This window comes from Peromyscus californicus, unplaced genomic scaffold (genome assembly GCF_007827085.1).
Source record: "Peromyscus californicus insignis strain IS unplaced genomic scaffold, ASM782708v3 Scaffold_23__1_contigs__length_62951481, whole genome shotgun sequence".
Classification (NCBI taxonomy): Eukaryota; Metazoa; Chordata; class Mammalia; order Rodentia; family Cricetidae; genus Peromyscus; species Peromyscus californicus.
The window spans coordinates 37,403,272-37,427,019 of record NW_026294534.1 but is presented as its reverse complement, the minus strand read 5'-3'; the positions used below and the strand labels follow the sequence as shown (position 1 = coordinate 37,427,019).

Here is a 23,748-nt window from a genome sequence, read left to right as displayed (position 1 = left end):
GTCACCTGGGGATAAAAGCAGAAACTGGCTAAAAAGACGAGCTGATCTGGCTTGTGGCAGCACTCCACACAGCCTAGTCATGAGTCTAGGCAGCTCTAAAGGCGGGAAGCAAGCCGACACACTTACTAAATGCCAGCTGTCCTTAAAAACAGACTGCCTTTGGGAGTAGAGAGTGAGTGAGGGTGTCTCCTGACCGGCCTGGAGGGAGGGTTGACGAGCTTCCAGGGCAGCAGGGTTGCATGCTGGACTGGCCTGCCCTGCAGTGAAATGCTCTTCAGGTTCTGGCCCCTGGCTCGGTGTCTATCAGAGGACCAGCTGTCCTGGCAGTGGCTAAGATGCTTAATAGGCAGTGAGCCTGGAGGGAAGAAAGAACTGCCTTGTGGGTAGGCAAAGACACCCTGAAGGCATTTGCCTTTCTGGAGAGGCGAGAGACAGAGCCCAGTGAGCTTCTGAGGTGCAGCCTTTGTTTGTGGGAAGAAAGCCCATTGTAGAGTCAGTTCTGCTGTGTGGGTGCCCACCCTCAACAGCTCACCTTACAAGAATTAAGTGATTGATGCTCAGGGACTGATAGCCTGAATATATAAAGAACTCCCACAGTACAATAACAAAAAACCCAAAGAATCCAGTTTTTAAAAAATTGGTTTTTTTTTTTTTATTCAATGCAATGAGTGTTTGCCTGCATGAATGTATGCATACAACATGCGTGCCTGGCACCTGCAGAGGCCAGAAGGTGGAATCAGAGCCCCCAAAAGTAGAGTTACAGACAGTTGTGAGCCACCATGTGAGTGCTGAGCACTGAACCCTGGTCCTCTACAAGAGCAGTGAGTGCTTTTAACTACAGCACTCCTCTCCAGCTCCATGAACTCAGGTTTTTAAAGGGGGAGAGGGTTTTCACTGACAGCTCCTCCAGAGAGGATATAGAAATGTCCTTGAAGCAGAGATGCTCAGTATCAATGGCTACCTGGGGAATGCAAACCCAAACCACACTCACTCAGACTATTATGAAAAACAAATGATGGTGCTAGCAGAAATGTAAAATGGTGCAGCCACCGCAGAAAACATTTCTGTTAAAAAAAAAATGTATACGCACACAATGATCATTCGGCCCAGCAATTCCACTTCCAGGAACACACAAAGAAGTGTCGAAAGCAGGGACTCAAAAAGGTCTCAAAGGTCTCCCTTGTCCAAGCTTCGCTCATTGTGACACTCAGACCACTTCCTGTTGCCTTTGGGTCAAGATGTAGAACTCTCAGCTCCTTCTCCAGCACCATGTCTGCCTGCATGCTGCCATGTCCTGCCATGATGATAACGGACTGAACCTCTGAACTGTAAGCCAGCCCCAATGAAATATTTTTTCCTTTATAAGAGTTGCTGTGGCCCTCATGGTGTCTCTTCACAGCAATAGAAACCCTAACTAAGACACGTGCTAAGTGGAATAAGCCAGCAGCCATGAAAGGACCAGTGTTACCTGCTGCCACTTACCAGGGTTATACTTAAGTTCACAGAGAGGAAGTGGGATGGTGGAGGCTAGGGGCCGAGGTGAAAGGAAGCATGGGAGTTATTGACTAACAGACACAAAGTTTGTACTTCAAAAGATTTCCTCGGGAAGGAAGACAGCAACACCCCAGGAATGTCAACACAAGGCCTCTCAGAGGTGGATGTTTAAACAGGTTAAGACGAGGCCTGTCTGAGCACTTCCCCAGGACAAACCCAACAACCTGTCTGTTAACCTCACTGTAACAGCTCTGCTCTGAATTACAAGGCTGGTTTAGTGAATATTCACTAGTTTGTAAGACCCAGGTTTGGTGCTGTAAGAAGAGCAATGCCTTCTCTCAAGACCTTGTGCTTCCATCAGGGCAAGAGGGGAAATGAAGGCAAAATGGGATCTTTAAAACAAGGAAGGCGGTCTGGACCAGGAGCCATGAATTCATTAGAAATGTCACTCCCAATACCTTATGTATTAGAGGTGATTGGCTCTGTGGTCACTAATGGGTTAACCCATTTGCACAGTCACGGGTTGTCAAAGGAGTTACTGGGTTTTTCAGGTAGGTCTGCTAGAAAAGCAAGCTTGGGGGCTGGAGAGATGGCTCCGTGGTTACGAGGACCAGTGTTCAATTCCTAGCACCCACATGGTGGCTAACAACGGTCTGTGACTTCAGTTCCAGGGATCCAGTGCCCCCTTCTGGCCTCCTCAGACACTGCATTCATATGGTGATATATGCAGGCAAAAAACACCCATACACATAAAATAATACAATAATTTAATAAAAGCGAGCTCGGCCACCCCCATAGGCCCCCCTTTGCCATGTGATAACCTGTACACCTTGGGGCTCTGCAGAGAGTCCCTATCAGCCAGATGGCATCTAATCAGATGGGTCCATGAATGTGAACTGTCTTTAGACCCACAACTGTACACTTTAAGACGGTGGCTGCTGTGCTCTCGGGCTTCCAAGCCTCTAGAACCGTGAGCTAAATAACCTTTACTCTTTACAAACTACCTGGTCTCTAATACGGTGTTATAGCAACAGAAAATGGAATAAACCAAGCTGTGCCAGATATTCATAAACTTGGGCTTTAGAGGAAGAATACAAACATGAAACACTAAACATAAACCAGAAAGAACAGACTAGGCCTAATGTCATAGGCCTGTAATACCAGCTCCCCAGGAGGCGTTCAAGCCAACCTTTGACTTCACAGTGAGTTCGAGGCCAGCTTGGAGTGGTTTAATGAGAACTCATCAAAGAAGAGAGTACTAGGGGGATAGCTCAATGACAAAGCACTTGCCTAGCATCTATCGGGCCCTGGGTTCAAACCCCTACAAGACACACACTCTTTCGCTCTGGTTCTCTCTCTCTCCTTCCTCCCCTCCTAAAAGCAAAACACCACCATCACCCCCCTCACAAAGACAAACACAAACTTGAAGAGGTTGGTGTGGTAACAATGGTGGCAGTGGTATTAAACACAACAGGCTTGAAAGAAATTGGGAGTTAGTTAACATCTGTTAACACAGAGCAGGCCAGGAAAGGGAAAGAAAATGGTTGCTGTAAATGAGACACCTCTAAACCAGTCATACAGAAAGAGAATTACTCCGATACAGTGGAATTAAACCCAAAACTGTAGACCAATGGCTGCTACGTCTCCTGACACCATCGCCCTCAAGCAAAGCAGCTTCTAAGACAGGAGACACTTACCCTTTGTAGTATAGATTCTATCCCATGATGTTCTTCCCCAAGCATGGAAGGACTGTGGCCTGACCAGTGGAGGGTAGGGGCAGTGTGAGTGTCATAGAAGGACTGGGCTGAAGGCAGAGACCAGGGACGGGAAGGAAGCAACTGGAAGGGGTCCCAGAAGGAGGGCCATCCCTACTCAAGGGGCACCCCATGGGCTGTCTCCAATGTGACACTGCACTCGAAAGACATTCTCCACTCACTCGAAATGCAGAAATATTTATTTTGGTTTCCTTCATTGTTTTTGGAAATTCTGTTTTGGTTTATAAAACATAGAAATAGCCAACACGGAAAGCAAACATTCAAAACCCCGTTGTGAAAATTATCGACTTCTTGTGTAATTAAGAATACAGGTATGAAGTTAGGCTACCAAATAGTGTTATTACAATGATGATTCTTTAGTGCAAACCCAGCTGTGCTTCGGTAATACACACACTGTCTGTCACACGGCCAACAACAGTGGCTTCCAAGGTACAGATGACAGCTTTACTAGGTCACATGTGGCAAAGACTCGTAGGCAAGTGAAATGCTGCTCAGTTCCCAAATTAACTTTGAAAAAAGAAATCCCTTTTGAGAAGTTATTCCCAGGATTCCCCCCCCCCCCCCCCCCGATTTCTACATCCCAGAATTTTGGCTTGTCAAATGCATCTCACAGAAATCAGGAAGTTTTACATTTACTTACTACTGTCCATTTTAATAAGTACCCATATTTATCAACTCCTTTAGTAGTTCTGAAGACATGCTTTGCCTGAGTTTAATTGGGAGGGAAAAAAAAAGCAAGTTGATCACATCATCTTTTGCTAGGAAAACCATGTTTGGAGCCCAGTGGCCGTCACGGACACGAGCTGGTTCCACGAGGAGCGAGTGGACAGCGGCGGAGGCGTCACAGCTGAACATGGCCGATCCAGGTCGTTGTTTGAAATACCATCTTCATTGCAGAGTCTAAGGCAGGATTTCTCATAGCCCCCGGGAAGGGGGTGGGGGACCAGATCTGGAGAAGAGTCTAAGAGCATCCTGCGGTGTGAGCGGGAAGCTGCTGGCTCTCAAGAGCCTCCATTTCTTTTCTTTTCTTTTTTTTTCTTTTCTGAGACTGGGCACCCACAGTGTTCTGAGGAGGATCTGTCCTTTCATTTACTGGGAACCTTGTGTCCCAGCAGGCACAACAGGGGACCATTTGGAACCCCCCTTACAAATCAGAAAGGTTGTGTGAGTGTACTGGACATGAGGTGGAGAAGTGCAGCGGGGGGGACTGAAAAGAGAAACCTGTGGTCCACCGTGACTTTCTTCGGCCTGGACGCCTGCTCTTATTCTTAAAGGGACAGCTTTCCTCCAGTGCACTGTACTCTTCGGAGCAGCCGACGGCTGCAGGATGTGCAGCAAGGAGCAGACATATCAGAAAGAGGCGAGTCCTAACCCCTCCGCTAGAAAGACCGGAGACAGAAGCGTCAACACCCACCTTATTGGTTGAGGAAGTCTTAAATAACTTAGCACTTTTATGGGTTCCCCTTTACTATATTTAAGGCTCGTTTTGGAAAGTGTGTATCACCAGGATCATGGGCGGCAGCACAAGTGGCTGTAAGGCGGTGTTCCGTGCCCTCGACTATCCCTACGGCAAGACCCTGTGGACAAGTCCGTCACGGCCATGTCCCTTCCGACACTTGCTGCAGGCAAAGTCCCCAATGCGAAGGCCATTGGTACAAGGAGGATTGTGGAGGTGTGCCGTTTCTTCCAAGTCGTCTGCCTCGCCTTAAATCTTGATGGTGGAATACATTTCATCTATCTGTGACCTGAAATAGTTCCGTAGCTCTGGCCTTTTGGCCTTCATTGTTGGAGTCAGAAGGCCATTGTCAACAGAAAATAATTCCGTGTGTATAGCGATGCCTTTGACCTGCAAATAAAGGAGGCTGTTAGAACGAGGGGAGGAGAGGCCAGACACACAGAAGCCGCCTCAGAAGTCTCAAGGGAAATGAAGTTCTCAAAGGAGACGGAGACCCTTACGGCATCCAATCTACTCTCTCATTTCACTGTGCATTCTCAACAGTGGACACGGGTCCCATTAGGACAGACTTTAGGAGTGTGTGATAACCTCAAGAAAAAGAGCAGCCACATACTGAATAAAAACCCTAACACTGGAGAGATGGCTCAGCAGTTAAGGGCACTTCCTGCTCTTCCAGAGGACCCAGGTTTAATTCTCGGAACCCAAGTTGGGTGATTCATGACTGCCTATAACTTCAGCTCCAGGAGATCTGACACCTTAGGCCTCTCTGGCACCTGTATTCATGTAAACACGTGTTCGAGCACACACACACACACACACACACACACACACACACACACACACACACACACACACACACCACATAAATCTTTAAAAAGAAAATCCTTCTGCATCAAATTATTTCCAGCATTTCTTTAGGTCCGCTCTTCAACCTCTAAAATCTACCCATTGAAAACCATCAAGTCAGGTTCTGTTCCATACTGAATTTGTACTTGGACCAAAGTCACACCTGTTCGAAAGGCTTCAGACCAGCTTCCTTCCCGAGTTTCACCATGTCTTCCAGGATAGTCTTCTGCACATCCTAATAATGCATGAAAAACCAGATTATTTTCTCTCCTCCCTCTAGGCGCTGAGGACAGAGGGCAGAGGCAGAAGACGGCTGGGACACTGGGGCGTCTCACCTTGTTTCTGCACAGTTCCTCGAAGGAGCCCTGAAAGCCTCTCTTCGAGGCCCAGGAACCCAGGTTCTCGGCGTCTGGGACCACGACGGCTATGAGAAATGCCTGCAGCACACACAAGTGAGTCGTTACCGGTTGACTGTTCTGCACTGCAGGCCTGTGGGGTTGTCTGATAGTATTATGGGCTGTCACTCAGCATGTATTCCTGCCACGTCCCTTCCCAGGGAGGGCTGCCTGAGCCCAGGTGAGGAACTACCAGCCTTACCTACTGATGGTGATACCACCAGTCACTGGAAATCAAAATCTAACATCAGAGCAATTTTTATTTACTTTGATACAAACATTTTTACTTGTTTATTTATTTATTCATTTTTGAGACCAGTGTCTCATGTAGCCCAGGCTAGCCTTGAATTGGCTACACAGCTGAGACCGGTCTTACACTACCGACTCTCATCTCTACCTCCCAAATGCTAGGACTACAAGAGCGCACCACTCTGCATGGCTGTGTATACTTCTGGAAATTTCTATATAATTATAATACTAATTTTGGTTTCCAACAGCAAATATGCTTGACTTACAACATAATTTTCTCAAAAAAAAAGATTTATGATATCATAAATAAGCTAGGCTTAGTAGTAAGTTTAAAAATGTAAAACCTTCCCCGGGGTCCCTGGTCTATCTGGTCTTAGGTTCAAATACCACCATTCTATTAGAGGAATGTAGCAATAAAATGACTCTAGTGAGATTCTGCTGCACTCCTAGATCAGTGCCTTGCTCAGCCACCATCAGGGAAGCGGATGGGAAAACACAGAGATCCACAGCTGGACAATGTTCAGAGCACGAGAGACTGTGGAACACTCAGCCCTAAATGGGATGTCTCCATCCAATCCCTCCCCTCAGGGTCCAGGGAACCCTTCAGAAGAGGAAGCAGAAAGACTGTGAGAGCCAGAGGGGATGGAGGACGCCAAGGAAACAAGACCCTCTAGACACATCAGGACCGACACACATGTGAAATCAGAGCCTGTGGCAGCATGCACAGGGCCTGCATGGGTCCAAACCAGATAGGGTTCCAGCCCTGGGAGAGAAAGTGGGCGCATGCCCCATCCCTAACCCAGAAGCTATCTCCAGTCGATAACCACGCGCAAAGGAAACATTAGTTTTCTCCAACCAAGTCTCCCTGGGTATACAAACTAAACAAGGGCAGGCCCCACGCCCAGCAGATGTCAACACAAAACGAGCTCAGTGATGTCTTTGGAAGTTCTTTGTTTAAAACAGTAATCAGAATGTATTATATGGAAAAAAATCTCCTTTATTTATTTTTTTTGATGCTGTTGTTTGATTAAAACAGGGTTTCTCTGAGTAGCCAGGGTTATCCTGGAACTCACTCTATAGACCAGGCTAGCTTTGGACTCAGAACTCCACCTGTCTCTGCCTCCCAAGTGCTGGGATTAAAGGTATGCACCACCATGCCCAGTTTTGTTTTGTTTTGACTTGTTTTTTTTTTTTTTTCTTTATTAAAACAACTATTTTCGGTAAAAAGCAAATAGGAAAAAAATGTAAGCTGTGCCGGGTGTGGTGGTACACTCCTTTAGTCCCAGCACTCAGGGAGCTGAGGCAGGAGGCTCTCCATTGAGTCCAAGTCTGTCTACAAAGTAAGTCCCAGGACAGCCAGGTTGACAGAAAGAAACCCTGTCTCAAAACAAAAAAATGTAAAACTTGGGGCTGGATTGATGACTTAGCAGTTAAGAGCACTTGTTACTCCTGCAGAGGACCCAGGTTCGGTTCCCAACTCCGACATAGGGGCTCACAACAATCCATAACTCTAGTGCCAGGGAATCCAGGGCCTTCTGACCTCCACAGGCATTATGTGGTGCAGATGCACACACTTTTACACACAAAATAAATAATCTTTAAAAATGGAAAACTGTGCTATATTCCATAAGTATTAATATTTTCATTCATAATTAAATTAGAAACATACTATCAAATCCCTAGTATCTTTTTCTAACTCCTACTGATATACCACAGCAATTAAGTAGAGTTAAAATGAAAATCCAGAAACGGAAGAGACACCAACTTTGGGGGATAGTGAAGGCCAATGGCGCAAACCTGCCAGTGAGTCGGTTGTAGGTCAACGGTCACTGACTCAATCTGTCAATCACCTTTTTGTTTTGATGTCTGAAACAAGGGGTCTACAAGCAGTAGCACAGGTTGGCCTCCAACTCATGATCCCTCACCCTCCCAGGCGCTGGGACTATGGGCGTGTCCCACCACGCATGGCTGTCAATCACCTTTAAAGCCCCTAATTCCATGGCTTTGCTTAGCAATGGTTCTAGCCTAGAGAGCACATACCTGCAAGCTTTCTCCATGGACAAACACCTGGGCCAGGGCTTCGCTCCGCAGGTAGATATTTTCAATCTTTTCTGGTGCTATGTACTCGCCTTGGGCTAGTTTAAATATGTGCTTTTTCCTGTCGATGATCTTCAAGGTGCCATTCTGTGTGTCAGAGAGGAAGGGGCGAGGGCTGAGTTCCAGGCTAGTTTACCACTGTCAGTCACAGTACAGGGCATGTGAAATTGCCTAGGGCCATTGAGCCATGCTGAGAGAAAGTTAAGAGCCCAGGTGACATCTGCTTCCTCACTTAGCATCAGACTTAATCACTCTGCTTCATTTAGTCTCCTGTCTCAAGCGGGGACACATATATCCTGCTCACCAAATGAGGTGTGTTCCCTGACGGCCAGGACACAGCCTTACCCTCCCACATCACTCTACACAGGCCAAATTTCCACCGCCATTACCATTTTTTAGGGGAAGGCAGGTGCTTTAGTACTCTGGGAAGGGCCAGTCCCAACATCTACAAACCTGTGGGAATGCTAGCCAGCACCCAAATTAAGGTACAGACTTGATGTAAAAACCCACCATTTTTTTTTTTTTTTTTGGATGTCAAATGGGAGGCAGCTATCAACTGATTTTAGGCAGCAAGAAAGCATTGTGCTACAGTGAAAAATCAAGATTTTAATCAAGTATGAGACTTGAGAACGTAAGCCTGCCTCCTGCAGGACACAAAGGATCATTCAACAAGGAGAGGGGTGGGGTGCAAAAGCCCCAGGCTATACAGCCGGGGTGGGGAGGTGGGCAGGGGGAGGGGTGGGCATGTTCCTCTCTGCAGTGAGACAAAACTGTCTGTAGAGAGGAGAGGGGATAACTTACTGGTAGCCATTTCCCAATGTCCCCCGTGTGTAACCAGCCATCTTTATCCAGGGCTTCTGCTGTTTTTGCTGGGTCCTTCAAGTAGCCTTTGAACACATTTGCCCCTTTCACACACACCTGAGGAAGGATGGTCTATTAACATTTCCTCGGGATTCGCCCCAGAATTCACACACGTGTATTCCAAGCTGAATCTGGAAGCCTTCGGTTCTAGGCTCTAGAGGGCATTACCAAAGTCCCACCAGGGTCTTGGAACCATGTCCAGTGTCCCCACTTCCTTTCCTACTGACCTCGGGACAGTCAAGGCACAGGGGAAATGACATCACTTGTGTGAGGAGGCTTTACAGGCGGCACAGGCAGGGCCATTAGCAGACTGGAGACCAGTCCCACGGGAGCGTCTGTATGTATCCTGCTCTTGGGCCCTAACTGCCCTGCAGGCGGAAGGACTAAAGTGTCCTCCCTCCAACCCCAAGGGGGTCAAACAGAAATGCACCTTTGACCTGACCTCCTTGACTCCAAGATCCCAATAGAATCCAGCTTAACAGCTGTATCGAGTGCTTTCCGGAACTGTGCTCCTAACAGCGGTTGTTACGGGAGATGATGTTACTCATCCGTGATGGACAGGCTTCCACTCACCTCACAGGAGATGTTACTCCTCAGTGATGGACAGGTTTCCACTCACCTCACCCTCGCCCTTGGCGGCCATATAATTCATTTCTTCCACATCCACAAGCTTCACATAATTGCAAGGCATGGGGGCACCAACATGGCCTGCAGATAAAACGGGAGAATCGTTTCAAAGTGTACTAGAATGGCCTCGGGCCAAAGCATTTTTACAACCAGTAAGCCTCCTCATAGTAACAGCTGCTATAAATTTCTGGCTTTTGCAGTTACAGTCTGAGCCTGGTAAAATAATTTTGTTTTGTTTTGTTTTTGTTTTTGTTTGTTTGTTTTTTGAGACAGGGTTTCTCTGTCTAACAACCCTGGCTGTCCTGGATCTCGCTCTCTAGACCAGGTTGGCCTCGAACTCACAGAGATCTGCCTGCCTCTGCCTCCCGAGTGCTGGGATTAAAGGCGTGTGCCACCACTGCCCGGCCTGGTAAAATAATTTAAGAGGGTTTCTTTCTCAAAGAGAGGTGAGAATACCCAAAGGTCTATTCAGGACCTTTCCCATTTCTGAGGCTCTGAATACATCTCCAACATTTAAACTCCAGCCACTGATTTGAAGGTGGGCACAGATACTTGGAGGCATGCCTTCTAAATAAAACCTCAATTCCATGATCTGACTGGATTGATTTCACCAACCCATATACTTTTTTTTTTTTTGCCTCCAACTCCTTATATAGCTGAGGATGGCTTTGGATTTCTGGTCCCCCTGCCTCTACCTCACCAGTGCTGGTCCAGGCATGCACCACCACAACCTTCAAACTTCTTCATATCCACTCTCTGAGAACACAGGCAGCCCTGGACACCCTGGTGATTCTCTGACACACCCCTCGGCTCCGATTGACACAGCCATTGTTTTTAGAAGAGCGTGTTTTTACATTTAGGTCTCTTAAGACATTTCCACAGTCAATTATAGTCTCCTGTCTAAAAGAATTAGGGACAGGACCTGTGCTGCTTAGTTTTTTGATAACTTGATTCAAACTAGGTCACATAGAAAGAGGGATCTCAACTGAGAAGATGCGTCCATTAACACTGGCCTGTAAGTAACTCTCTGGGGCATTTTCCTGACAAATGATTGATGCGGGAGGGCCCAGCCCACCGTGGGCGGTGCCACACCTGGGCAGGTGGTCCTGCATCCTATAAGAAAGCGAGCTAAACAAGCCCTGGATAGATAACAAGTCAGCAGTCTCCCTCCCTGGCCTGTGCTTTGGTTCCTGCCTTGTCTCCTGCTCTGAGGTCCCTCAGTGATGGATTACGACTTCAGAGTAATAAGAAGAAATAAACCCTTTCCTTCCCAGGCTGCTTTTGATCCTGGTGATTTCCCACAGCAACGGAAAAAGCCAACAAGGAACGGTGTCTTTTTCCAAGACAAACATAAGCTATCACAGATACATTTTAAGAGTCTCACAGATAATACTTCCTACGTTTCACTAATCTGATATAGAGGTGGTTATTCTAAATCCTCTGGCTGTTAAGGAATATGGTGATAAAAAACCTGAAGGTATAAGGATGGTAGAATTCCGGGTGCCGCATTGATTCCTATAGAAGTACATTATGAGACCGTGCTAGAGGCTGGGGTCTATGTTGTTAGATGGTTACTAGATCTGTAATGCACCCGATAAGCCAGGGGAGCTCATCCACTGCTGTGTAGACTATCCCATCAATGGGTTACAGAGAGAAGCATGAAGCTTTGCAGTCCGATTCACGGCTCCGCAGCAATGCAGTGAGTTCTCCCTGTCTGCAGGCTTTTTAAGCAACACCTATAACTTATTTCCCCGAGGTGTCACAGGGATAACACTGACACGGTGTCCACGAGAAGCCCTTCCTACAGACCCGGATCCACTGCAGAGGCTTGTCCTTGGGTCTTGTCCTCCCTGCTTGCTTTGAGACAACGGGCTTGTGTGCATTCCTCTTGGCAGTTCCAACAGCTGGCACAGCACACAGTATAATGTAATACCTACTTATGGGTTAAAACCACCAGCAAATGAGACCCCGCTCCATCACCGGCAAGTCTGTGGAGGAGGCAGCTCCTCTCAGATACCTCTGCTAGGATGCATCACAGTCTCATCACACTGGGTCCAGGGACATTTCCTACCCGGCTCACAGAACCTCAGGACTATTTGCCTGAGGCCTAATTCCTTGAGACATAGTATGCATTGCTGTGCAAGGAGGCTAATGGACCAGTCAACGATGACTCTACTCCCAAGGCATCCCAACCTGCAACTCCAATGAGGAGACCCTGGAAACGGCTCTCCTGACAACCGTACCTGCTGTCCAGTCTCCAGGCAAGCTCAGGCAGCACCCAGCGGTGCACTCGGTCTGTCCGTAGCCTTCATAGAACTTTGTCATCGAGAAATAAGAAATTATTAATGTGGGGCAGCCATGTCTTTGCAGGAAGTGCACAAGAAATTAAGTTTTACTAACTCCCGAGGAATCCCAGCCTTTGAAACCTTTCAACTTTCAGTTTAGTAAGTTCATTCACCAGCATAAAATGCATCCAAAGGTCTCCACCACCATGCCAAACACTGGCTGTAGTCCATGTTGCCTTCCCACTCAACTTCCTGCAGACAGGCAAAGGGGGTGCCTCCATAGAATGGGTGAGCACCCACCTGGTAGTACTCCTGTTCTGCTAAGCCAGGATATCCTACACATGTCCTAACTGTCAGCATGAGTTCTGGGTTCTTTTGTAATAGCTTCTCAGCATGGTGTGTGGGCACACTTATCACCTATCCGATTCCTCTAGCCATACTCTAGAGGCATGGCTCACACCTTACCCTAGATAAAATTACACACACATCTTGCATAGGGCCAACCGCATACAGATTTATTCCCCTAGGAAATCTGGCACTAACCTATCCTAAGCAAAACCAAGACATACAAAAGAGGGGCCAGGAGGCTTGGAAAGATGGAACAGATACTTGGAGGCATGGCTTCTAAATAAAGCCTCAAGGAGGAGTGAGCTCAAGCGATCTACTGTACAGCATGGTGGTGAGTGGGCTCAGGGGCGACCACATGGAAAACAGAGCAAAATACAATGAACCATCTACTTGAAAATGTCTGAGCTGTTTCTAAGTGTTCTCACCACACACAAAAGCGATAAGTACGTGAAGTGATACAGCAATTTAGCCATTACTCAATGCAGTCATATGACATGCTGTACAATGACAATACATATAAATTTCTGTCAATCAAAACATGGGCCCACAGCATTACAACGCCTGGAATAATTGGGTGGTGTGACCAACCTCACCTGACAACCGAGCGCCGACCTCAGAAACGTCAGTACCGTGGCGGACACTGGGGCGGCTCCCGTGATCATCAGCCGGACTTTCCCACCCAGGCTCGACTTGCAAAACAGAGAGAAGGCAGGGTTACCTATGCACAGGTCAGAACTCCTCTGCCAGACACTTGCTTGGGACCAGCTGTCCCGCAGCTGCATGGACAGGACTCTCACTTGAGACAGAGCTCTTGGTGTCCACAGCAGGACCCAGGGTAAGCTCATTCCTCCCGGAGCTGCCCATGTCCCCTGGCAGACTTGGCACTAAGCCAGCACTCTGCTGATGGCTGTCTTAGGGATCAGATTATGGCAACTACCACATGTTTGGCATCTGGGACAGCCCCTGATATTACACATTCTTATTCTCAGGCTTAAAACATCACCTCAGGAGTGGCACACTTGTTCCAGAGAAGCTAAAGGAAAGCTAACACACCCCGAATCCTTCTACCTAGAACAACTGTAGCATTTTCAGATGTAGGTAGAGAACAGGGTCCACCTAACAGCTCTGTCTCTAACTTTCAGATGGGTGCCAGAAAGAACGGAAATGTGTTGTTGTCTCTTGGCTTCCTATCTACCCCGATCTGTGTGTGTGTGTGTGCATGTGTGTGTCTGTCTGTCTGACTGATCTCTCAAGGCTGTGACGAGCATGCTAGCAAGCATTCCACCACTGAGCTGTGTCTCTACCCCTCTTTTTATCTTTAACTTTGCAAGAGGGTTTTACTAAGTTGCTCAGGCTAGTCTTGAACTTGCAATCCTCCTACCTATGCCCCCCTAGAAGCTGGGATTACAGACCTGCACCATTCAGCGCTCTCTCTCTCTCTCTCTCTCTCTCTCTCTCTCTCTCTCTCTCTCTCTCACACACACACACACACACACACACACACACACACACACACACACTTGCACGCACACACGCCCGACTTTCCAAGAGACATCCACGAGGCGAGCGTCTATCTGCTACCTGTATCTTGTGAAAGATGAGTTTGTCCCACAGGCTGTTGTTTCTGATGATGCCGCTGCGAAGCTCAGCTTCTTTCCTTTTGGAGGCAAAGTCCAGCAGCCACCGCTTCACTGCAGTGTTGGCTTGGCCAAAAATCTAGTGAGGCAAGAGGGGAGGTTTTCACATCTTCCAAGACAGCCAAAATCAAAAGGGCAGACAACAGTGTGGTGGAGACAGCACGCAGGAGCCTCGGAGCTGCAGGAGGGGTGGACACAGCTTTGGAAAACTACCCGCCAGACCCTCTAGCTGTGAAGTACAAAGGTGGCCCAAGACCCAACTCTACAGGAACGGAGACATGTCCACAGAAACCTACGCACAAGTGTTATGTTGACAGCAGGCTTATCTGCAGCCGTCAAAAGCTGAACCCACCCAAACGACTGTCAATAAAGGCACGGCTAAGTAAAATGGGGATGACCACACAGTGGGATATATTAGGCTATGAAAAGTTGTGGAACACCAAAATGTACATTTTGAAGGTCTCCTATTGGTTGCTCAGGAATCTAGCAGGTGGGAGGTAATGAAGAGCAGGTAAAGGGTTCTTTTCTGGGGTGCTGAAAATGATTTTTGGTGTGGTTAGAAAACTCTGAAAGCACTCAGAGATCTTTGGAAGGAGTCAGTGCTCCCCACTATAGCACCCACGATGATACCCTCAAAGACCATTGAACTCCCCACTTTTACTGCTGGGCTTGAACTGAAACCTCACACATATACCTCACTGTGAGCTCTAGACCCCCAGGCCCTGCACCGCACAACTCAAGAGGGTAAATTATACACTATGTGAATTACATCTCCTTTACTTTCTTTCTTCTTTCTTCTTTCTTTCTTTCTTTCTTTCTTTCTTCTTTCTTTCTTTCTTTCTTTCTTTCTTTCTTTCTTTCTTTCTTTCTTTCTTTCTCTTCTTCCTCCTCCTCCTTCTTCTTCTAAGATTTCTTTATTATGTATAGTGTTTTCTGTCTGCATGTATGCCTGCATGCTAGAAGAGGGAGGGCATCAGATCTCATCACAGATGGTTGTGAGCCACCATGTGGGTGCTGGGAATTGAACTCAGGACCTCTGGAAGAACAGCCAGTGCTCTTAACCACTGAGCCATCTCTCCAGCCCGTGAATTTTATCTCAATGCAACTGTTTCAAAGGTGTTTTTTTTTTTTTAAAAGAATGGACTAAAAACTAACAAGTTTTTTTTTTTTTAGCGATGACAAGAAAAGAAAAAGGGAAAAGTATTATTAACAGTGCCCACTAGAAACTCAGCTTGAAGACTGGCCATGCTGGTCTTGCTCAACTGAGCAGTCTGTGCTGAGACAGCAGATGCCACATCTTCCCAATTGGCACTGCGGCCTGGACACTTCTCTCAGTGAGGTGAAATGAGGCTTCATGCACACAAGGGTTGGTGGAAAGGTTAATAAACCATCTCGCAGTTATTTGTGAGCGGTCCACTAGCCCCTTGATGAAACAGGGAGATGGAGAGTCCGTTTTCTAGATGAGGAATGAAGATCAAGGATCATGGGAAAATAAACTGTCCTGCCGCTCACGGCCGAGCATCTACAGAGTGCGGTATGTGTTCCCTTACCTACAGACCTGTGCAGTGAGAGTTCTACTTCGGCAGAGGTGTAGACTGAAGTTCTGTGAGTAAGGGAACTGCTGATGGCCGTCGAGGGGTAGGTGGCTGAACCTGAGTCGGACTGGCACCAGGCCTCCCCGCCCCACCTTCTGTCCCCTACACTGCATGGTTGGGGACTCACCCTGTCAAACATCCGGTTCAGCAGCCTCGGAACCACCGGGAAGATAGTGGGCTGAAGCACCTTGAGGTCATCCATCAGAAGCCTGATGTCTCCTTGGAAAAATCCTATCTTCGCTCCATGACACAGCATTACACACTGGAGTGGAGACAGATGACAAGCTTCAGTACCACCAGGAGGGCTCCACGCACCCAGACTCAGAGCCCGCGAGTCTGCAGCACTAGCATTTCAAAGCAGCTTCCGGAAACCTTAAACCTCCCTAAATATGGGTGCTTCCTTTAAAAGTGTGTCGGCATTGACTTGCCACTGTACAAACATGTAAACGGAGTATTTTCACCACTCCAATGCCACAGGAGTTAGTATGAAAGTGGGTTGGGGGGGGGCGGGCAACCCCTTTCTGATGGTAATGAGAAGGGTTATCTGGGGCTAACAAGCAACATCTGTTGGATGAGTTATATGTTATTTTACATACACCAAATATTTTTAACCTTCCAGGAACTTGAAAGCTTATTTATTCCCCAAATAAAAACCTGTTGCCTCCAGACCAGGCTCATTAAAATCTCATTTCCTTTTTTTGAATCGAGGAGAAATTTTCTGAAAAGACACTGAATTAGCTTGGGTCAGGACTCCAAGTGGCTGGCCACGAGATTATCCCAAATGTTGCTTTCCCTATAGCCTGCAAACGGTACCGGCCACCCAGGCAGACTACACCAACCATCTATCTGCCGATCTTAAGTTCAACACAAAAAAAAGTTTCATCGGGTGGTAGGGGCACCTGTTGTGGTGCTGTGTGCATTTGTGAGCCTAGCACTGGTGAGATGGGAGCTCTCTGGGACCTGGGACTCGCTGCCTAAGCGAGGCTGGCTGACCAGAGCTCCAGAACGTTGTCACAAGGGTGCAGGGAACAAACTCGGGTCTTCACGCTTCCAGAACAACCACTTTACCAACTCAGTTCTCTCTCTGCCCTTGATCAGGTTTTAAACTGGGCGCATGGTTGTGTGTGCACAGGGAGCCCAGACAAAGGTCAGGTAGACACCATCCTCCCTCCCGGGGGCATATGGAATGTTAGTGAAGAGATTCAGCCAAGCTGTGTATCAGTGAGAAGCACAAAGAGGGAGGCGTCTTCCACAACAGGTGCCTCAGAGACATCGGACTCAATGACTTAAAACATTTCCTTTAGAGATGGGAACTAACATGGAGACCCACAGCTGGACACCCCGCAGAGTATGAGAGACCTCGGGACACTGAGTCCTAAGAGGGATGTCTCCATCAAACCCCTCACCTCAACTCAGGGAACTCAATGGAAGAGGAGGTGGAAAGATTGTAAGAGCCAATGGGGACGGAAGGCTCCAAGGAGACAAAGCCTTCTAGACACAACAGGACTGATGCACAGATGAACTCATGGAGACCGTGGCAGCATGTACAGGGCCCGCACAGGTCTAAACCAGACGGGGCCTCAGCACTGAGGGGAACTGGGCAGAGGCCCCCATCCCTAACCCAGAAGCTGTCTCCAGTGGACAACCACTCCAAAGGAAACATTAGTTCTCTCCAGTGAAACGCCACAAATCACACCAAAAGGAGGGCCCACGCCCAGAAGTAGATGGCCAACAGACAGCCAAACCGAAGGTATCTTTTGGAGATGTTCTGTCTCAGAATGCTTTGGGAATCTTTTTTTTTTTTTTTAACTTTACTTGTCTTTTGCTTATCTATTATCATTTGCTATTTTGTGTTTATGTGGGTTTGTCTGCCTTGTGTATGTGTGCCTGTGTATGTGTTTCTGGTGCTTTTTTTTTCTCTGTGTGTATCTGTTTGCTTTATTTTGGTTTGCTACTTTTCTTTATTGGCCTGTTGGTTTTCTAAAGAGAGAAAGAAGGGTGGAGTTTGATGGGTGGAGAGGTGGGGAGGATCTGGGAGATGAGGAAGGGGAACAGTGGTCAGAATACACTGTATGAAAAATAAAGTTATTTTCAATTAAAAGAAAAAAACAACTTCTTTTAATAGTTCATCTGCAACAGTGTGCTTATGGGCATTCTTTGTTCAAACTCTCAGCTTTAAACTACAGGGTTAAAGTTCAAATTCCCAGTTTGGACCTAGAAGAAGAATTCATATTCTTTCCAATAATCTGCCGCTGCGAATGGAACCGAGCGAAGAACCTTGCGTGGGACGGTGGCTGTGCACCACACTTACCTGCAGCTGCTGCTCATACATGTGTGCCAGTGGCAGGTATGAGATCTGTGTGTCACTGGCATTCAAGGTCAGTGTTCTCTGCAAGACACAACAACTTAGCAGGGCACGCACAGACACGCGGGGAGACACGGTCGATGCCTACCTCTACAATGGTCTCAAACATATGGGCCAGAGGCAAGAAAGATATCAGAGTATCATCTGGGGAAGCGATGAATGCGTTCTGAAAGCAAGGACACCAGCAGGAAGAGAAGAGTTAAGACTTCCAGGATGTCCCCATTTCCCCTCAGAGCGGGGCGCACGGCCCCTCAACACTCGCCATGGACTACTTCTGCTCACGTCTGCCATGCTTTTTCTCACCAAAGAACCGAAAGTGACTTTTTTTTTAAAGAGTAGTACTGGGGATGGCGGTAGAGCAGTGCACATGCCAGGTAAATGCTCTGACACAGACTACATCCCGTCTCAGAGCGACACCAGCCAGAGTGGGAGTCACTCCTAATCACCCAGCGCACCCACTTCGGAACGATTTTCCCTTCGGTAAAGAAGCTCGCCCGAACCGGAGTGTTGAGGGACCGTGTGCCCCACCTGTTTCAGTTATGACACCCCAGTACCAGGTAGTTCCCCTGCCCCTCAAGCACCATCAGACCAGTACCAGGTAGTTCCCCTGCCCCTCAAGCACCGTCAGACCCGCCGCCTGACAAGACAGCACTGTTACCACACAGGGAAAGGGAGAAAGGGTTCCCGGGCCCTTTTCTTTCCAGTATCAGTGGTGCTACTGGATGAGCAGGATCGATGTTTTTACCTTAACACCTCCCTTCAGCTCAGGAAAGTACTCAACAGTGGTTAACGCAACCTCAAGTCTGGCTTGAGGAGATTTGCTCTCCTATAAAATCCTGACCAAGAGGAGCCTACAGGCAGATAAGTGTGGATGCCTCGTTTTCCTCAGAGTGGGCCTTCTTAGGGATGGATGCAGGGCATGTTATTAACACGAAGAAAGCTTGCCCATGCAGCTGCAGTCACATCAATCAGAAATGGTGTGTGTGTGTGTGTGTGTGTGTGTGTGTGTGTGTGTGTGTGTGTACGCGTGTGTGTGATCTCTACTAATTTCTAGGTCATTTACTCTTATCCCCAAAGCTGGATCAGTCTTAGTAACAATGTAACCCTAAGTGGGGTCACTGACTATGGGATAGTTAGGCTATAATTTAAGTTCAATCTAAAAAAGTTAGAAATGCATATCAATTGGTATTTCTTACTGTGACATTGCTACATAATGAGAAATCAGATCCAGTAATATCCATATACGCATGTGTGTTTATATGTATGTACATGCGTGAGTGTGTGTGTGTGTGTGTGTGTGTGTGTGTGTGAATATGGACTGAACCCAGGGCCTCGAGCATCAAAAGCTTGCTTTCTACTGCTGAGGTACATTCCCAGCACTCATACTTTTAAATTTCTGAGATACCACCAGGGTCACGGTTAGAAGTTTTAGAAGTGGAGCTTAATCCTTGATAGTGTAACTATTTTCAGTGATGTTCTGTTGCCATTTAAGTGATCCCTGAAGGCCTATGGGGAAATTCAAATTTCACTTTGGTGGGGCATTAAGTGTTGAGCTTTGTTTATACAGCAGACACCCCCCCCCCAAAAAAAAAAGTGACGATGGAGTAAAATTAAGTGGAAGCACCCTCAAAAAATCCGCCTTTGACAGCCACCAAAGAAAGATGTCCGCTCCCCTAAACCCTGAGGTACAGACAGCCTCCTGCCGCAAGAAGTAGGGCTGCAGGATACTCCCAAGAGCCTGCAACAGCACACCGTGTTAACCGTGAAAAGAATGTGCCTTTGCAAAGATACGCATGCAATCTATCTTTGGAGTTCCAGACTGAACTCTGCTCCCTCCCAAATTCACACTCAGCAGTCCCGGGCCCCAGGTCTCAAGAACAGGGCCCTGAGATGACTGGATTTGGGAGTAGGCTCCGACCCAACAGCCTGGGGTCTCATTAGAAGAGGAGACACTGGAGCACCCAGAGAGAGGCAGCCATCGGCAAGCCAGGGAGAAAAGCCCTCACCAGGAACCAAACTTGCTGCCAGCTGGTCCTGAACTCTCAGCCTCCTAAACTGAGGGAAATAATGGGCTGTTGGGCTTTGTTAAATGGCAACCCGTGCAGACTCCGACCTGTGAACAGAAACCTTCAGATGACAGCACATTGGCTGGAATCAAAGTGACCACAGGACAGAGCGGTGATCCTAACCTTCAGCTGTCTTTAAGCTTCCCTGGTAACTTAAAGAAATTCGGTTCCTAACACTAGAGTAAAGATGCTGGGAGGCCTCTCCTTTGTCTTTTCCAAAAAGCACTTATAGAGTGACATCCAAACAGTCCCCACACGGAAGCCACCTAGAGTTCCATCTGGTGATTCATCCCGTGTCACAGTAAGGCTTACAGAACTAGGTCCACAGGTAAGCCATCTGAGAGAAGGGGACTCTGGGCCTGACTTACATCTCGCTGCTTACATGCAATGTGGACCTAACGGGGAAGAGGAGAGCTTTAGGTCTTTCTCTCTTGGGGCCTAAAAGCAATCGGTGAACGTGAAGACCCGGATGATCTTCTCAAGAATTACCTCTGTTGCTTTCACAAAAGCTGAACAGTCGCTCACAATGTTTTGGTGAGTGATCATTGCTCCTTTGGGGTTGCCTGCGGAGCACAGAGGGAGCAGAGTGAGGTTAGATACCCCAGCCAAGAACAGCAGAAACCCTCTACCATTGGGGCCTCGGATGACTTTGCTGGATACCCACTGGGGAGCCCAACACTGAGTAATAATACATTTCTGAGCAACCTACGATCCTTTCAAGGAAACTTACTATCAGGAAATCACTGTAAACAGTCTTCATTAAGGTCTGTATGTGTATCAACAGGGGAAATAAACTAGGAATTGTATTCAGCAGAGACCCCGATAGAGTACATCTGAGGTCACTTTCAGTAAGCACTGAATTAACTACAAAATGCTCTCAGATTGGGAGACTGCCTCACGGAGCAACAAGATGACGTCACTCAGTCCACTTCTGTCTCCTGCTTTCCTGCGCCCATCTATAATTAGTCAATACATTACCCCAAAGGCAGGCAGAGAGCACAGGCTTCCAGATACTGCTTTGAAGCAATTACATCTCAAAATGTACCTGTGGTTCCACTTGTGAAACAAATTATTGCAAGATCTTCAGGTGCTGGAGGCTGAAGAAAATTTTAAAAGAGACGGGTTACATCAGAACAGAATATATCAAGCCATAAGGTATCACCCTGCATTTCCAACAATATGACTCAGAATTGCAAAGAACAAAAGGCTGTAATTCAGAGTAATCCAGAATGCTTACCTTGGGTTTCTTTCTGTTCACTTTTCCAAGGTCCTTAATTAGAGGAGAGAGAGAAACAAAACCTCAGTGTTAAGATTTTCTAACAATGAAGAGTAAAGTCAGGGCTGTGGAAATGGCCCAGTGGTTAAGAGCACTGGCTGCTCTTCCAGAGGACCTAGGCTGGATTCCCAGCACCCACATGGCAAAAACAGTCTGTAATTCCAGGTCCAGGGAATCTGATGCCCTTTTCTGGACTCAGCTGGTGCACATCTATGCTTCACAGACATGCATGCTGGCAAAGCACCCGTATACAAAAAAAATAAAAGACCAAAGTCCTACCAGTTACTGCCTTTATTTGCAGATTTCACTCTCAGCTGGCTGAAATACCATCGTTTTCAAATTAAATGAACTAGAACAATGCTAATGAACAAAAGCCACTGTATCTATAGTTCTAGGAAGACATTTTCCAGTTATCTGTCTCTTACATGAAACCACATAAATGGTCTTGGAAATAGGATTGATTCCAAAGACAGCAAAATCCTCTGCACTGTATTTTAGTCCCCTTCCTTTTCCTATGATGGCGTTTAACAAAGCCTTGCTCTTCTTGACCTTAAGCAAAGACCTGCCGGTCCTCTATCCCATGAGAGAATGCACTCCCTGAGCACCTGGCTCCACCTCAACGACCTCTTGATAGGTAGAGACACTCTCTGCCCGATTTAAACGCTAGCCCTGTTAGTGAGGCTCAGCTGTCCACGCTCCATACATGGGAAGGAGGATTTGGGCACTTTGAACTGAAACAGGCTGCGAGGAGGAGGGAAGGCTGCTTCTAGACAGGGCGTTAAGTTGTTCTAAGCTCTGTCTCTAGGCGCAGGTGTTCCCGGAGCAGACTTCTGCTATCCGGGATGTGCTTCAGTTTACATGCTTGAGAATGCATGTGGGGTGCGCTGGCATCCACCATAAAATGGAAATTAGATGGGCATGCTCCACCTAGCACACTTTCAATCGATTTAAATTACATACATCATGACCAAAGATTAAAAACAAGAACACTGACGTCTAATTAGAAGTCAACTAGGGTTGGGCACTGCAGCACACACCTATAATCTGAGGCAAGAGGACGGCTTGAGCCCGGGAGTTCCAGATCAGCCTGGGCAATGTACAAAGCCACCAGCTTAAAACAAAACAAGACAACAACAAAAACCACCCCACAGTCAATAAGGAACTAAAGCATAGCACTTCTGCAAATTATTTTCCCAATAAGCTTTATTGCCTTTACTGATTTCTACTCATCCATTCACAATTTTCTCCATTTTGTTGTTGTTGTTGTTGAGGCAGGACCTCACTCATGTAGGGCAGGCTGACCTCAAAATAGCTAGGTAGCTGAAGATGACTTGGAAATGACCCTCCTCCCTCCACTTCCCAAGTTGCTGGAACTACAGGCATGCACCACCATGCCCAGCTAATCTGTTCTTAAGTGACTTCTAGAATCTTCAGCTGATGTTGAGTAAGATAAAGCTAGAGTCACATGCAATTTGCTTTTAATTTAGGAAAAGAAGCGTGACCTCCACGGGTCCATTACTTGGAGTGACAGCTTCAGAGCCTTAAGTTTGTCTTGTTATTTCTTAGGGGAAAAAAGACAACAATTACTTTTAAAAGTGGTCATTCTAGGTGAAAAATGAATAAAACTGAGTTCTAGTGAATGACAAGCCTAGTGGAGTACTTATGAGTAATGGAGTCTGTTCCCTAATAATAAATATGGATGGGTAGATGGATACTGGGGGAAAGTACTGCTGAAGCAGATGTGTTAAAACCTTAACCACAGACTCTTTAGTAGGAAGAAGGGATATGGCTGTATGCTGTAGCACTCAAGAGTTTGTATGTCTGAAATGTTCATAACTAAAACACAGATGATGCGAACATTCCAAAATGCCTATATCCTACCTTGATGCTACAAATATATGTATTAATGTAAATAGACAGAAGTATCACAATCAACCATGATGTGAACTTTAAATTCTTTTCTTCTCAGTTTTGTTTACAAAATGTCTAAAATGCATAAGTGACATTAAGCAGGTGAGTGTGAAACAAGATTTCAATATAAACTCCGTACTATAATTGTCATTCATTCATCAAAGTAATGTTTAATTTTAAAGTTACCTCTTCCTCATGCCATGGTTTTTTAAAAAGGCAAAAGCAAACAACGATGTGCATGTACCTCAGAGGAGGGACAGGAAAGCAGGTAGGAAAAAGATTTCAATAGGATGAAAGGAGACTACAAGTTTAAAAAACAAAAGGACACCCCAGTGGAAAATCTGGGTAAAAAGCTAGCTAAACTCTAGTGTAAAGATGAAGCCCAGGCAAAAATGCATATGCCGTCATTCCGTATGCTGCATGAGCGGCAGGTGAGTGCATGCATAGTTGCATGTCGGTGTTGCA

General features: G+C 46.9%; 1 protein-coding gene across 6 annotated transcripts in view; it reads right to left on the bottom strand.

The window, feature by feature from the left end:
* Positions 1 to 3,430: 3,430 nt before the first annotated feature.
* Positions 3,431 to 23,748, bottom strand: part of Acsl1 (acyl-CoA synthetase long chain family member 1) — a 68,299-nt gene continuing 47,981 nt past the window's right edge. For all 6 annotated transcript variants that reach the window (XM_052752227.1, XM_052752229.1, XM_052752230.1 and 3 more), the window contains exons 8-21: positions 21,334 to 21,366; positions 21,142 to 21,193; positions 20,586 to 20,659; positions 18,119 to 18,196; positions 15,793 to 15,927; positions 14,015 to 14,149; positions 13,027 to 13,122; positions 12,044 to 12,116; positions 9,793 to 9,881; positions 9,114 to 9,230; positions 8,256 to 8,399; positions 5,907 to 6,008; positions 5,735 to 5,806; positions 3,431 to 5,115 (exon numbers count right to left, since the gene is read on the bottom strand). In XM_052752227.1, the coding sequence (XP_052608187.1) occupies positions 4,975 to 5,115; positions 5,735 to 5,806; positions 5,907 to 6,008; positions 8,256 to 8,399; positions 9,114 to 9,230; positions 9,793 to 9,881; positions 12,044 to 12,116; positions 13,027 to 13,122; positions 14,015 to 14,149; positions 15,793 to 15,927; positions 18,119 to 18,196; positions 20,586 to 20,659; positions 21,142 to 21,193; positions 21,334 to 21,366 (1,341 nt within the window). In that variant the 3' untranslated portion in view covers positions 3,431 to 4,974. The remainder of the gene's footprint in view (positions 5,116 to 5,734; positions 5,807 to 5,906; positions 6,009 to 8,255; positions 8,400 to 9,113; positions 9,231 to 9,792; positions 9,882 to 12,043; positions 12,117 to 13,026; positions 13,123 to 14,014; positions 14,150 to 15,792; positions 15,928 to 18,118; positions 18,197 to 20,585; positions 20,660 to 21,141; positions 21,194 to 21,333; positions 21,367 to 23,748) is intronic.